At 40.3% G+C, this 15,922-nt stretch overlaps 1 protein-coding gene across 4 annotated transcripts in view; it reads left to right on the plus strand.

Annotated features, from left to right (window-relative positions):
- Window positions 1-14,373, plus strand: part of LOC140924487 (uncharacterized) — a 42,584-nt gene extending 28,211 nt beyond the window's left edge. For 3 of the 4 annotated variants that reach the window (XM_073374508.1, XM_073374511.1, XM_073374510.1), the window contains 19 exons: window positions 569-655; window positions 1,220-1,317; window positions 2,103-2,169; window positions 2,869-2,897; window positions 3,250-3,319; window positions 4,572-4,649; window positions 5,363-5,422; window positions 6,033-6,128; window positions 6,328-6,424; window positions 6,672-6,721; window positions 7,775-7,810; window positions 8,850-8,927; window positions 9,599-9,642; window positions 10,388-10,457; window positions 10,836-10,880; window positions 11,623-11,702; window positions 12,101-12,177; window positions 12,985-13,109; window positions 13,974-14,373. In XM_073374508.1, coding sequence (XP_073230609.1) covers window positions 569-655; window positions 1,220-1,317; window positions 2,103-2,169; window positions 2,869-2,897; window positions 3,250-3,319; window positions 4,572-4,649; window positions 5,363-5,422; window positions 6,033-6,128; window positions 6,328-6,424; window positions 6,672-6,721; window positions 7,775-7,810; window positions 8,850-8,927; window positions 9,599-9,642; window positions 10,388-10,457; window positions 10,836-10,880; window positions 11,623-11,702; window positions 12,101-12,177; window positions 12,985-13,100 — 1,278 coding nt within the window. In that variant the 3' untranslated portion in view covers window positions 13,101-13,109; window positions 13,974-14,373. The remainder of the gene's footprint in view (window positions 1-568; window positions 656-1,219; window positions 1,318-2,102; window positions 2,170-2,868; window positions 2,898-3,249; window positions 3,320-4,571; window positions 4,650-5,362; window positions 5,423-6,032; window positions 6,129-6,327; window positions 6,425-6,671; window positions 6,722-7,774; window positions 7,811-8,849; window positions 8,928-9,598; window positions 9,643-10,387; window positions 10,458-10,835; window positions 10,881-11,622; window positions 11,703-12,100; window positions 12,178-12,984; window positions 13,110-13,973) is intronic. The other variant, XM_073374509.1, reaches the window with a different exon arrangement.
- Window positions 14,374-15,922: the final 1,549 nt, after the last annotated feature.

Genomic DNA, 15,922 nt, shown 5'->3' on the forward strand with positions numbered 1-15,922 from the left:
ATAACAATCGCCTATTGTGTGCCTACACACTATAAACCTTGTCACGGTTTTCGACGCCATCTTGACGAGTAGGCAAACGCGTGAGAAATTACAGTGTTTGTATGAGAATCTAATGTCGAATAATTACCGTAAAACGGCTGTTCTGAACAAAATATCAATTTTAACTACAGCTACAAAGCAAAGGATTGTCCAAAAAAATTTGGGGCGTATCTGTGCTTAAATTTCTCCAGAGGCTTTCTTTAGATTTTCCATATATTTGTCTGTAATTTTTCCGGGACTTTCTTACAGACAAATGTATAGAAAATTTTAAAAAGTGGTTCTAGGTCTTCTAGAGCATGTAACGCCCTCAAATTTTTTCAAGAGAATCCTTAGGAGTAAAACTTTAGTTTACAAATCATATTTTTCTCAGAACAGCCGTTTTACGGAAATTATTCGACATTAGATTCTCATACAATCACTGTAATTTCTCACGCGTTTGCTTACTCGTCAAGATGGCGTCGAAAACCGTGACAAGGTCTATTCTTCGTTTTTTCTTTTCACTTATTTGTACTCAACTGTTCTTTCTTAGGCTAATCACGAGCTAGCTCTTCAAGACGCAGCTAAAAAGGCTAATAAACAGAGAGGAGAAATAGAAGAGCAAATCGCAGACATGAAGGTACTTATGGTGATCGACGTGTAATTTCTCCTCATTCTGTTACTGCTAATCAACCGTAAATCCCGTGAGAATAAAGAAAACAATCAGCCTTTATTGGTAGCGTAAGAAATGCATTACGAAGAGTGTGAAGAACATGTGTGTTGATACGTTGGCTGACGTCTCGCAACGCTCTCCCGCGAGAGAAGAATTGGGTAACGACCCAAATAACGGCTGCGCAGAGAAGACTTAGGCCCCGTCCACAGGTATCAGTTTTGGTTTGAAAACGGAGATTTTTTTCCGGTTTAGCCTACCTTTCACATGTATCCATTGAAAATGGTTACCGAAAACGCATCTTCAAAAACGCTGGACATTTTAGAAAACTCCGTTTTGCTGTACTCGTGTGGATGGATGAAAACGGAAGTTTGTAAAAAAAACTTACGTTACGGGCTTAGATACCAGTAATGCGCATGCTCCCATCAAAGCTGTTACCATTTTTAGTAACCATTATGTTTTCGTGTAGACGAGCAAAGACGATTTAAGTACATTGTTTGATTCAAAACATTAATTTGTTCTTGAAATACTCAGATTCAGCTTGCGGATGAAAAGTCCACGATAAAAGCCATGCGAAAACGTCAAGAAAAGGACAGAGAAGAAATGGAGAAACTGCAGACTGAACTGAATGTGTAAGTTAATCACGTGGAATCCAAGTCTCCTTCTCGCAATACTTCCCTCCATGCGTTATTTTAAAATTGAGCGGGAAAATTTTCGCGTGCCCCGCTGCGGACTGGCGGGGAAAAAAATTGTTTACAAATTACAACGCTGTTTCGTCTCCCCGGCGTGTTATATAAGACTTTTTATTTGTTTTTTCGCTCTTTCATTATTATAAAGCAAGCCAACAAAGGGGAAAAGAAATATTTGGTCAAGTGCTTCATTATGTGAGGACAAACTTCTTGACACTGTTTTTAAAACCCTGCTTTTGAGAGCCCAAAGTTGGCAACAAATTCAGAGGTCAACTACCCTTTCGCCTTCTTTCCGTCTTTCTCGGGCTCCTCAGTTTTTCCAAAAGAGCATTTTTTTTCAACTATTCTACGGCAAATGACGTTTTTTTGTAATCAGCGAAGAATTCTCCATCCTCATGAAAAAGGTCTTCAAGATCTTACCCTTGCGACAAATCGCAACACAACGGCGTAACTTTGAAACACACGCCATGATGGATTGCCGTTGCTACGGGCAACATTCACTTGAAAACGGGTCCAGGAATGGAAATAGGACGCAAAAAGGAAGCGAACTTTTTCTACTCGTACAAATGGAAGAAATTGCGTCTTATTTAGGACGCGTTATATTTTTTCTGGTATAAATGGTCCTTTTGTGGCCTATTAGTTTTTAATAATGTTTATTTTTAAATTTAATAAACTGTTTCTAACCTGAAAATGGATGTGTTAATGATAGTGACTTTTTTTCTGCGTAGAGCAAACGAAGAAAACAATAAGTTAAAAACACGCTACGAACAGGCGAAGGAGGAAATAGAAAACTTGGTAAGTAAGCTAAAGATTTACCTATGTTACAGGAAATGTGTACAAACCTAGAAACGAGAAGGATGTCTGAGACAAAAATTGTGGAATTAGTTCAACTTAAGGTTTTGAGTTAGAAGTTGTCCCTCCTAGCAGTTGCAGTAAGTTCGAGCCTCTAGAACTTTTGAAAGTTGAAAATGGTCAGATGTGGCATACAATTGACTTCAATGCAGATAAAAGTAACTTTTTAGTCGGTAATTCCAGCGATAGTTGATCCAATGGAGCCTTGGCCATAGCATTAAACCTCTCGTACCCTAAATTTTCAGCCACTGTGAGGGCAATGTGCCCTCACTTACCCCTGGGATATTTGGGTGAGTACCGGACCAAGTTTGCGGCGAAAATAAAGTTTAGTTTCTTTATCTTTTCTTTGTTGTGGATAATCAAGCAGCCATTTATTAAGCTCGCGACAAGACTCGACGTGGGGGACAATTTTCCGCTCGTTCAAGTGGTCACCCATCACGTTTTCTCTAAAAGAAAAAAAACAACTCGTTGGCTCTTTCTCGAGGCACCCTAGGACAGGGAGAGCCATGTCCTTCCTAACAACAAATCTTATGCCGTGAGCCCGCCATCACTTACCAAGAAATATATAGATTACCAACCATCACTCACCATTTTTTTCTGTGGTGGTACCTTGTTAACTCCTTATCTTGTTAAATCTTATAGAAAGAAAAAATCGAAGTAAATCAAGCAAGGTATGTTCCACTATCTTTGTTTCCGCGAACGTATTTGTGGATTGATAGAGAGGTTAAGCATCACGTTTACGTCAAACAGCAAACGCGAATTTGTACCACGTGACCAAGTTTCCCTTTACTTGTCGTTGACTGTTCATTTTTTCTACACATACATTGGTTGTTTCAAGCAATTTTTTATCCATAAGAATTGTTTTGAGCTGTTTTTATCTTCTCATTTTCTATTTTGAGAAATTCTCAACTTGAATCTGCCGTTCGCCGTATACGTGAAGCTTAAGCTCTCTAATGAGATTTCACATGTTTCTCTTCATAAAAACAACGTAAGGAGTATGAGTTTATGTTGTTACCATTACAGGATTTCCCAGTTGGAAGACGCCTTGAAGCGTAATCAGTACGAACTGGAAAAAGCTGCCGAAGAACAACAGGTAATTTAAACATGACAATTAATTCTATGCATGTCACATAGTCACTGATGTGTTTTGGGGACGAGAGAAAATTGGGTACAAGAGTAAATTAAAGGGCTATTCTTATGATACCGAAATTACTATCATTCTGGAACGAGTTTATACCATTTCCACATATTTTTCTGTATTTGTTAACATCATAGGGAAACGGCATTCTAAATCTAAATCTAAATTGGAAGTGTATAATCTCTCATATGGGATATTCGATACAGGGGTGGTTAGCGGCATTAAGCGCAATAATGACTTGAATTTAAGATCTCAGTGGTGTCCAAATGAGACAGTCCATATTTGAATAACTGAACTAAGGTAGTACTGCGTAATGTCAAAGGTGACGAGTTCTGTTCAGGGATCGTGCGAGGGAAAAAGGAAATCTATAACAGTTTTTGTTAGATCAGCAGATGACGGAATGACAGATAATTAGTATGATGTAAGGGTTGCATCAGTGGAGACATTAACTAGACCGAAGAGTCAGGCGGGCAATTTCGTTCCCGTACATTCTGGTTTTCATTCCAAATAAAATTCTCGTTCTGGAACGAAATTTCATTTCATGCAAAGTCAAAACGAAACTCTGGAAAATCGCAAATCGTGTAGTCTGGGTCGACTGGCGCATGCATATCTGATGTTTCTCGAAAACCACGCGAGTGAGAACGCCTTAGAAGGGGCCCAGTCGCCGATTTTATTATGTGAATGTGAGAGCTAACTTAAGCTTGGACAGTACAGTCCTCTCTTTCTCTCTCTTAACGGACATGTCTGGGAGACTGGGAGACGGACTCTTCTTATAATGGACAACTAGAGATGGTCCATAGCAGTCGCAAAAGTGCCGGTCCTATCGGAGCCTATCGTTTAGAGCGAGTAGATAGACTACTGAAGAATTACACACGTGCATCTACCCATGTAGATGTGTCTACAACTGACTTTGGAAAGGAAGATTTTTCACAACATGCCCTAATTACCACGGAATGTCATTTTTGACAATGGTTACACGTATTAAAGTTCTGTGTGGAAGCCAGTCGTAAACAGCCAAGACCTTGGCAGCAACTAGTGATGCATGAGTATTGAACTTCGCAAAAGTTCGTGGCATTTCATTTCGCTTCGTTTCTTATCTAGTAAAAGAAGGGATTTTCGAAGGAAGCCGTCGATCTTCCCATATTCACAGTTCGGAGGGATTCGAATTACTTTTGTGTAACCTATCTGGTTTCTTTATCTTTTGCAGTCTAGTCTACAGAAGGTTGATGATCAGCTAGACCGAGTGATTGAGCAGGTTTGTAGGGATTCTGACACACCCCTTCCGGTGAGTATATCAACCGAAATCAGTCAAATAAATGACACCCTACTCTACGCCTTCTAATTTCCATTCCCCATCCCAGGGATTCTGACACACCCGTTCTGGTGAGTACGTCGACCGAAATCGCCCAAATAAATGTTACCCCACTCTATATCCTCTTATTTCCATTCCCCATCCCCGGGATTCTGACACACCCTTCTGGTGAGTACGTCGACCGAAATCGCCCAAGTAAATGTTACCTCTCTCTATGTCCTCTTCTTTTTAATTCCCACCCCATGGATTCCGACACACCCCTTCTGGTGAATATGTCGACCGAAATCACCTAAATAAATGTTACCTCACTCTATGCCCTCTTATTTCCAATCCCCATCCCAGGGATTCTGACACAAATTTTGCTTCGGTTTTTCGTCATTAAAAAAATTGCCTCTGCAAGGGCGAAGGATCCCAAGCAAGTACCGACGCCATTGTCCACTTACTTGTTCGAAGCCAAAAGAAGAGACCTAATGTAAATTTTACAAGAGCTTGTACAGTTTCGAGTGTATCGTGCAAAGAAACACGGCACGAATTTTCACTTGTTGCTTAAGATGCGAGACAGTCTTTCTACTGTCCATTACAAAACCGTTAGTCCCAATTCGTCAAAAAAAAAGAGACCTTTTCATGTTTCCCATTTTGTTGTCTTGGCAGATTAGCAACTTATTACTGTTTATTGTTATTTGTAGTCTTTGCTCGCTAATGGAAGCATACGAAACAACTCCCAACACTGGATCGCCGACATGATAGTGAGTATGATTAGCGGTTAATTCGCCCGTAAAGAATCCGATTCGCCTTGGCGAGCGGAACCCGAAAGCTAAGAAAAATTTATTTGTCTATCCATCCAAGAAATTTTGGTAGTCACGTAACCGTACGTCTGCCCGACCGCCCGTCCGCCCGTCCGTCCGCAGCACAGAGAAACCAATGTGAAATGTCACACTTTCTAGCTTGTTGTGGAACCTGCAATCCGCCTGCAACCTGATTCTGCACATCCATGTTGTGGTTAATTGACAGCTGTCAAAACATGGTATTCGCTGACCAGTATTGCATGACCGTATCGCGGACTCAGGTGCCGGCCCATCAAGGTTACGTGTTGTTTTGAAATTCTGCGCTGACAAATTCCTAGTTTTCAACTGATCGCAGGCTAAACTCCAAGTGGATTTCTTGGCAACTCATGGTTATAAGTTTATTGTGTGAAGTAAATGATAAATTCATTAACTGGAGCTTCGCCTTTAGCCTTGGCTAAATCTATGTATTACATTACATGGCATAACATCGGTGTCGTTTTTGGCATCACTTTGGCCAAGGAGGGATTCGAAAACAAGTCAATATGGTAAAGTTGTTTTTTTCTTTTTGTAGGGCAAATTTCGTTGGCTTTCTGAAGAGCTGAAGGCTCGCCTCGCAACCGAACGGAGACTCAAAGAACAAGCAGAATGGAGCCACAAGAGAATCAGGGTTTGTAGAGGATCCTTTAAAGTTGGTGCTTTTCACAGTAGACCTCAAGTAGTCGTTCATTAGGCGAGTGAGCGATCCCTGAGGCGCATGGCAAGCGTGGAACGTATGGAAGCGTATTTTTCTTGTGAGAGTATTTTCGCGCGTTCTTGTGGGTTTGCAAGACATTTTAAAATTTTTGTTCTTTTTTTTGCATTGTTAGGATGTCGTACAGAAAGCGGATGAAGATAAGGAATACTTTATATCTGAGCTGGATAAACAGAGCATGTTACTCGATGAACTAGCGGCACAAAAGAAAGGTAATCACGTAAAATCTTGAAAATCACAGATTATCATTAGAATGAGATGGGCCAATGGCCGACCCAGGGGGAGGGCTCAGGGGTATTTTACCGCCTAAATACACTCACAGGCGAAATAAACCTACACCCATGATAAATCAATACATCTAAAAAGAAGATGACGGCTGTCTAGGGTTCATATTTCCATTTTTTTTCAAGTTTGTTTTTTCGAAAAATTTTCTGACATTGGTTATGTTATTTTATTCAGGTTTAGAGTCCAAGAACAAACAGAATACGGACAACATCAAAGCTCTTCAGGTAACTTATTTATTTCTAAAGTTTACTCTCCAACCCAGGGCGTTTACAGGTTTTGTCTTTTATTTTTGGTCGTTTTTATTAAGAAAACAGGGCTCCTTAGATAGCTTTTAAAGTGGCTTTTTTAATTCACATAAGCGTTTTGACATGTTTCCTCTGTGTAATCTGTACGAGTAAAAAGACAATCAGAGCATCACCTTTGCTTATTATTGATATATTCACCACCATCACCACTGTTATCGCCAATACCTTTCTCGTCAACACCATTACCGTCGCCAATACCATTTCCATCACCATTTTCATTACCATCGATAGTACCATCACCACAACACCGCTGTTACCATCATTGTGACTATCACCACCAACGTCATCAATACCATCATCATCGCCATAATGCTGTCACCATTACCAACACCATCACCTTTATCATTTGTCATCGTCATGATCATTACCAATGCCAATACCATCATCATCACCATATTGCCATCGCCATTACCAACACCATCACTATCACCAACGCCAATACCATCATCGTCACCATATGGCCATCACCATTACCAACACCATCACCATTATCATTTGTCATCGCCATGATCATTACCAATGCCAATACCATCATCATTACCATATTGCCATCGCCATTACCAACACCATCACTATCACCATTACTATCACTAATGCCAATACCATCATCGTCACCATAACCAACACCATCCATCACCATGATCGTTACCATTCCATTACTAACACCAACACCATGATCATCACCAATACCATCGCCTCTACCATCATTATTATCAATACCATTACCGCTACCGCCATCATCTTTATTGTTATCACGAACTCCAGAAAGGATAAATGTACTTGTCTAGAGTGTTACCATCATTCCCATTGTTGTACCACTACCCTTACTAACACCCTTACCATCGCTGTTACCATCGCTATTACCACCACTTTCACCACTCATTCCACTATCATTATCCCCTTTATCAAGAGATCACCACCATCAGCACTTTTTCATGAATTTATCATGCGTTTATTTCTTTGTTTAACCAGGATAGGATAACTCAGTTGACCTCGCATCTCGAAACGGTAAGTGCTATGCCAATACAATCTTTTCCTCAGTGTACGATACGATCAATTGTAAATGATGAACTAAAACCAAATGCAGTTTATGGCACAATTGATTATTTTTTTCTGACGCTGTTAAGGTACGGCATTTTATACGTTATTTTGCATTGAGACGTATTAGGCCATCCCCTTTTGTTTTTCGTTTAGCGTCGAATGCGTTCTCTGATATTGGGTCGGTCGGTCGGATTGAAAAAAAGAAAAAAAGTCACAAGAAGTTTCGGAATAGGAGGCCCCGGTAACCCAGGACGACGTTAAAAGTTAAGATTCACGTATTTGGATTAACAAAATACACAAATACTGTAAAAAAATTTTCCTGTTTTTCTCTATGCTGTTACTGTGCTCATTTTTCAGATTAAAAGAATTATTTCAAGTGAAAAATGGTTCAACTACGTCGTTCCTTTTTTTTCTCTTTTTAAAATGCCAAAAATTTGGGTCGGTCGGAGGACGCTAAACGGAGAAAAAAAGAGGATGGCCTTAGAATCGAAAAAAATGCCAGTGTGATCTATAAATTGGCCAACGTTTTTCTCGTACAAATTCAAACCTTTTCGTTCTACTACAGCAGAAACTCCTTAAGCGACCAGCGATCCAAACACCAAAATTTTTCCCGTCAATTTTATGGTTGGAATGTCCCCTAAACGACCATCCCTCGTTAGCAATCACGACCCCGTTTTGGATGACGATTTTACAATTTTTACTGTTGTTAACCTCTTGAAAGCGACATGACTTGACACGTGAGCTGATCTCTAAGTTTGCTGTATGTACTACACCACCCAGAGAATACAAACAATGTTTAGTGACAACGTGGAAATACATATTTTCTCGTAACTTAAATTTTCTACCGAAAGTTACATCGGTCGAAACTCCCCTCGGAAGAGATCCCCTGTTCTATTCTCTTAAAATTAATGACCTCTAAATCTTTGCATTTTGGGATGTCTCTTACGGGAAGTTCGACTGTATATGAAAATAGTGTTGAATTACGTGATTGTGCTTGTTTGTGTAGAGTACACGAGCCTTACACGCCACGGCTGAAGCTCTGGACGACCGACAAAAGGTTCTAGAAGAATTTGAAGGTTTACGGGTAAGAAACTACTATGATATTGAACTTACAGATTAACTCTGACATTAAATAGATTTAAAAACCTCAGTGATTTATTGTCAGATGAATAGCTATATTTTGCTTTTTTTTTATTTTCCCAGCGCCTTCATGTTCTTATCACGTGATATGGTTGTCTGGTTGTTGTAGACAGAAGAATTTTGCTTGTTATCATTATTGGTTAATCGTGTGACCTCAACGTCATTCATAGCGTTCAAATCCGGTACAAGCCTTAATTTCTTCAGGCTTTCTTTGGCAACTACAAAAGTTTCGTCCATAACTGCGTTGATCGTTTTTACTTTTAATTCTTCTTCCGGCACTTCATATATCAATTCTTTCACTCGGCACTTGCACATATCCCATACTGCACCTTGTTTGCCCCCTAAAGTTTTGCATAATCTTTGTTTTTCATTTCTCCGGGGTATTACAGCCATCCCAAGAGAAATTGAAAACAATGCTTATGCAAAATGTTTGGGGTTAAATAAGGTGCATTATGGGAGATGTGCAAGTGGCGAATTGTATTGCTTCTTTGTTTACAAACTGCTTAGCCACTACGGTTTCAGTGCCTGCAAAAGGTACATACTGATGTTGTAGGGATAAACTTGTCGTTTGTGATAAACTGTACAAAAACCGTTTTTTTTTTTGCCTTGTTGCAGGGGCAACAGAGAGAAAGAGACAAACTTCACGACAAGTATGTCAGGTTAGTATTTTGCTGCGCTTATAGGGAGTCAAGGTAAACAAAGACAATAAAAACAGTAATAGCAATTACAATTTGATGTCAAATGTCCGTTAAATGTGATACCGTCAGATCTCTCGTAATAGTTACACATAGCATATATAGTTTCCTCTGCATTTAAGTCGTTTAGTTAGTAGAACATAATGACAATTCGGTGCTACGATTTAATATGAATTTTTTTGTTCGAGTAACATTGAGTTTGTCGAAATTTAGCGTCCTGTGTCAAGGCACACTTGCGCACTTGCTCTGCAATTTTATCAACAACCTGCCTAACTGCCCGGGCCGTTTCTCGAATATCCCGGTATCTTTCCGGGCCCGAAATCAGATACTGAAATCGAAATATAAAGAATAAAGGCGTGGGTCCTGCCTAGCAAACTACTCCATTTTGTTTCATTAACTGATAGTTTTATCATGTTAGATACAAAACTATTGAAACCTCGATCTTTAATGTAAACGGCAACAGCTTACCGGGCCCGTTAATTATCGGGACTTTCGACTGAGAAACGGGCGCCAGGCCCCACCACATTGCGGAAAACAGAACGCAAGGCATCATGGGAAGAGTGCAGACCATCCCTTCAAAAACAATACGCGTGTTACTTTAAAAGCAACAAGGAACGCTCAGAAACGAAACAGAGTAAAGACTGTCCACGTAAAATGATGTGGAACGTAAAATGCATCTGGCAAAGCTCACGTTTCGTTTCTTTGTTAGGTATAAAGAAAGAGTTGGCAGTATTCGTCGAGAATTACAAGGAGCGAAATCAATGGCGGAGGACTACAGGGTAAGAAAAAATTGTCATCTTACTGTCATCTAGCCTGCGAGCAAGCTCTCCGTTTGGGGATATCGTGAAAAGTAGACGCGCGAGAGGCACGCCAGAGGAGACGCGAAAGCGGGTGGCGGGGGAGACAAATGAAAATTCATGAGAGATCGTCGAAAGCTCTCCTTTCCTCGGCCCCTCGCGGCTTTGCCACTCGCTCGCGCGTTCTCGCGCGGCTAGCTTCACTCGCCCAAATAGGAGAGCTTGCTCGCAGGCTAACTGCCATCATATTTTTGGCATCGTTTTGATGTTGTTTTACATATTTAAATATCTTGTTGAGACATTCACTGTTTGAAATGATCGACAAAATGTCATCTAACGTATATCCTTTTCTCTGTACAGCAAGAAGGTCTGGACGCCAGCAATTTGTCCACAAGACTATTGGAGGTAATGAAAAACACTACAAGTAGCCCCTCTAATTTCTTAGTCCGCGTGCGAGAAAAAGTATCCACGCCACGCGTGTGTTACGCGTGCCACTCTACTAAGGCCTCGTCCATACGAATCCGGATATTTTTCAAAAGCATATAGCTCACTTCGGTAAAGAGTGATAGCCTGGGACCCAAACTAGGCGCGCGCGCATTTATGGGATTAATTGGGGGGACGCGAATGTAAACAAACATGGCGGAAAGCGAAGTGGTATGTTTCAGGGGAGTTCCTGAAGTTATTTTTTACACAAAGGCACACAACAACTTGCATGTCTCGTCATAATTCAAGGTGGCTGCTCGACGTGTTCCCCAAACAATCCCATAACTGCAGCACGCTTAGTTTGGGTCCCAGGCTATCGCTCTCTTCCGAAGTGAGGTATTGTTTTACAAGATTCAGCCTTTCGTCCACACAAAACCAGTGAATCCGCTGAGCGAACCCGCCTGTTTTTGAAGCCGCTCTACAGAGTCCACACGAATCCGGGTAAAACAATATGCAGTTTCAAAAATTTTCAAATTTGTGGGGACGGGGTCCCAAATTTGAGGAAAAGATAAGGGCTGCACACAGTCTGGGGAAAGAAACTCTGTTTTAACCGAAGTATGTCGATTTGCTCGTTTTTGTTTTGTTTTTGTTTTTGTTTTTGTTTTTTTTTCGATTTTTCCATTGGTGCTCGAGATTCAGTTTGATTTGTATGTTGTCTTTTTAGAGTCTAGACCGCATCTCCAGTCCAAAAGCCAAACAACGAAGACTTCATCAGTTTCCAGACACGCCACCAACTAATTTAAGGTAAGTGCGTAGACTAAATCGGGTAATTATGCCATTATATGTTACAAATTCTTCTTCCTTGATTGCAACGTTTTACCCTATTCCTTTGAAGGGGCGATGAAATTCGTTGCCCAATTTCCCTAAATTGATAGGTGAATGCCACTTAGGATCGTTTTGGTTGTACTTGTTTATTATCTCATTCAACAAATAATGACGTTCTTTACTTTGAATATATTTGTACGCAAAATAATTTTAGATCAATAAATACCACAATGGGTTTCTCATGGTGTTCACATTTCAAAACAAAATGCAATAAGATTTATAAGCTTCTCTGGACACATTCTTTTGAAATGGTGCTTTTTCTTCCCTTTTTTCTCTCTTCCCACACAGTGACTGTATCATCTTTCTCTCATTTGCAGACCACCGACAAGTAAGACTATGCCTGTTTCAGAATGGTCTCCGTCATCGGATAACACTTTATCCACCGTCTCGGAAAGTTAGTTTTTTGTTTTGTTTTGCTTTTTGTGTTTACGTGCATGTGTTTACTAGACCTCATACATGGTCACAGTATTCTTGAACCTTGGGCTCTCATCCGGCCGGCTGGAGAGGACTGGAGACGAAGCGAAGGCTCTTCTTTGTTAACTTGTCGTCCGACATGCCAAAAGAGAAGGGTGTTGGGATCGAAAATGTGATGTTTCGAGTAGTCGAGCGATGATGCGGAGCTCATGATCACATACCAAGTTACGAGCTCGGGTGTGTTTTGGGCTTATCCTATCATGAAACACAATACGCGATAAAACTGAAAAGGGTCATACTAAGTCAGTGTTTTTTTTTTTAATGGAAAATTACTTATTTGTGGCTAAATCTGCCGGTTCTTATTACTCATGGTTCTTTCGATCCGTAGTTTCGACTAGGCAACTTTTTCTTTTTCGATGTCTCAACACTCGTAACATTTAAGCTTTCTTTGGTAACTTTCGCTCAATTGTTTTTCAGCCCTCTTGGAAGGGATTACCTTACAAATCGTGGTCACACCCATAAATGCCCAATGAACTGAGACATTTTTTCTACTTAAGCATGAAGACATTTGCGGATGAACTGTAAAAACTTATTTTTGGTGTATTCAACTGAATTGAAGAGGGGTTGTTACCGTGTGCGTCTACTTTGGTCGATAAAATTTTGTCTTGTGGCTCACTCACATCTGGCAATCTGATGAGGGTCTACTTTGCTTAATCCACAATTCAAAACAGGTGACTACCAATCCTACTGAACCGAATTTTTACGATATTTTTCGTCTTATCTTTAGATCCTTCGCCCTTGATTTCACCGTTTAAAACAGATAGAAAACGAAGCTACAAGCTTAAGGATTACCGTGGCAAAGATCCCATCGCTAGTACTGACTTGGACTATAAAGAAAGGTAACGACAAATGGTAGGTATCCATTGACAGTTGATGACTCTTGAGAGCGGTAGGAATCCAGTGCTAGGACGATATCCTGAAACGGCGATCAATTACTTGTTATAGAACACTAAGCAGAAACATGATGATAACAATCTTTGAAAAGACTCCCATCAGTTCGCTCTTTGCTGCTTCTCTTTGCCTGCCCCTGGCCTCTTTCCTGCTTTCTCGCCATCTCTTTGCTGTGTCCCTTCAGGCCTCTCGCGCCCCTTCTGGCCTTGTCTTCGTCCTTGCCCGTAGTGTAGGCGTATTTTTTGGCCAACCGGAGATCTTTCAGTAAAAACCCTCGCTTTACTGGCGCTGAAGAAAATCAGAGACTATGGGACGGAATTTCACGCAAGCTGTTGAAGTTATCCACAGTTTCCCGAAAATGTCTCAAGTTATAGTCAACTTTAAGCCGTAACAGGACAAAGTAATACCCATAGGCTTAGCCTGCCTGTGAATAAGCTTCCAGAGGAACGTGGTGAGGGAACCGGTAGCCTCTTCTCCTCCCCTCTCCTCCGCCCCTTTCCATCTGTTCGCGCTCTTTAGCTTTCTCTTCATCCCTTCCCCACAAGAGAGCCTGTTCAGAGGCTGCCCATACCGTGGGCATCATATCTAAATTGAATGAGGACTCTATTCTGACCCTGGCGTTGATCAGACTTTTCACAGAGTACGGTTGAACTTTTATGTCAGAGGAGAGACAAAACGTGAGAAAACTTCTTGTAAACTCCAAATCGTGGGTTTCACCCCGTTACTTCGAGAAAGGAAGGGATTTATCGGGTGAGTCCTTAGTTCTTTTGTATTTTCTGTTTGTCAGTATATATACTTATATGTTATATTTTCAATTTTCCCTAGGTGAAAAAAAAAAGCCGCGTTGGGCGTAATGCAGGCTCCAAACGTGATGATATCACCTACACATCGCGACACACTCGTCAAATCCCGTTCCTAGGTCCCTCCCCTACTCATCCTCTCGAGGGACGAGTCGGACAGGACCCTGGGAACTAGATTGCACACTCGCCTTGTATTTAAGGAAACGAAGTTATAAATAGTCGATTGTATGATACAAACAAGATGTACGTGCTTTTATTTAACTCTCTTTTAATCGTTGACTCTGTACACCTGGAGAAAACATAGACCTCGGAAGAAATATGGGATTAATATATAATGAGTTACTCACAGTACTGAATTGTGGTGATTGTTTTTATTGCAACTGTTGATTGATGGCACATGAATAAATCACTGTGACACACTTTTATCAGCTAATTTATCAGCTATCGAATGAAGTGATTTTTTTCGCCCCCTTTTTTGTCTGTTTCACCCTTTTTTGGCTTATAAACTTGGCGCGACGGCAATGTTACGCTTACGCAATTGGTTTATTTACTAGACCGGAAATAAAAAGCTGACCGGATGTTAAATTTTGTGCTTATGCGCAATGCGTTTTGCCGCGGTGTTAGCATCACATATCGAAATGGTTAGACGGAAGTAAATTTTCAGAAGTGAGGACTAGAATGTAGTGCCTAAACCCTCTCGGCCAACCTCTCGGGCACGATGTTCGATGTGATTGAACGACTTGCTCTAGTCCGTAAAAATTCGAAGATGAAAAGAAACCCAAATCGAAATCTTTGTAAATGGTTTTAGTGACCCTCTCATCACTCTGAAACACCCTGGTGCACTTTTGCAATAAACAAACACGTAGCAAATTTCAGATTTTGACCCAAACTCATTGGTGAACTCGTTATGAAAAATCCAAGATGGCCGCCAGCTGAAAGCAGAATATGATAAATAATTTATAGGTGTATTGTCACGGGCTCAAAATGTCACCAAACACCATTTTCTTGCATTGTTTTGACAATACACAAACTAAACAACATTTAAAATTTTGATTTGTCGAGCACTTGAATTGTTAAAGAATGTGGCGCCTAGTTATCTTACTGAAAGCTTTATTGACAGGGCTCGCACAAACTTGAAACGTCCTTGAATTTAAGGGAAGGTCCTTAAAGTCTTTGAATTCTATTTTTCCTTGAAAAGTCCTTGAATTTTCTTCAACTTTGAATGTAGTGGCCTCGAAAGAGTTTTTTTATGCTCTTTGGTTGTCCAAGACAGAATATAAATCATAGCTCAGAGAATTTAAAAGTTATTTACATAAAGTGCTCTATGTTTCATGCAATAATTAACTATCAATTTAAGACCAGTGAACTGAAAAATGTAGAGAAGTTGGTGAAGCAAACAGTTCAAGCCTTAAAGTCTTATTACAATAGACTGGGAATGTTCATTTTTGTACAATGTGTGAAATTGTATTCATAGTAGGTGGTCCTTGAAAATCTAATGTGGTCCTTGAAAAATGGTTGCAAGTTTTTGTATGAACCCCGATTGAACTGCAGAACTAATTACTACTTACCGAATTATATTAGAAATAGATATCATGCGATTACTCAGCTGATATTGCCTTACATGGCTGGTTGCTAAATATAACCTTCAAATACCACAGACCCAAAATCAAGATGGCCTCGAGCCAAAATCAAGAGTCTTGATAACCTTGTCGCTACTCTAAAACTTATAAACATCATTTCCTGGTCGATTTAGACCTGATTTCGACGAAAAGAAAAAAGAAATATGAGTCTGACCCAAAATCAAAGGCTACCTCGACTTAACTGAAACATCTAAAATAGTGAAATTAATAAAACAAAAAAAAAGTAATTAATATTTTCTGGTTAGTGTCTTGGTTTGTCTTGGCCAATTTACTTGTTGATTGGTTGTCCGAAGTGTTCTAGTGTGTTTTGGAATGCTCTGTGGTGTCTATGATC

Source organism: Porites lutea, chromosome 14, assembly GCF_958299795.1.
Source record: "Porites lutea chromosome 14, jaPorLute2.1, whole genome shotgun sequence".
In the NCBI taxonomy this organism is placed as follows: Eukaryota; Metazoa; Cnidaria; class Anthozoa; order Scleractinia; family Poritidae; genus Porites; species Porites lutea.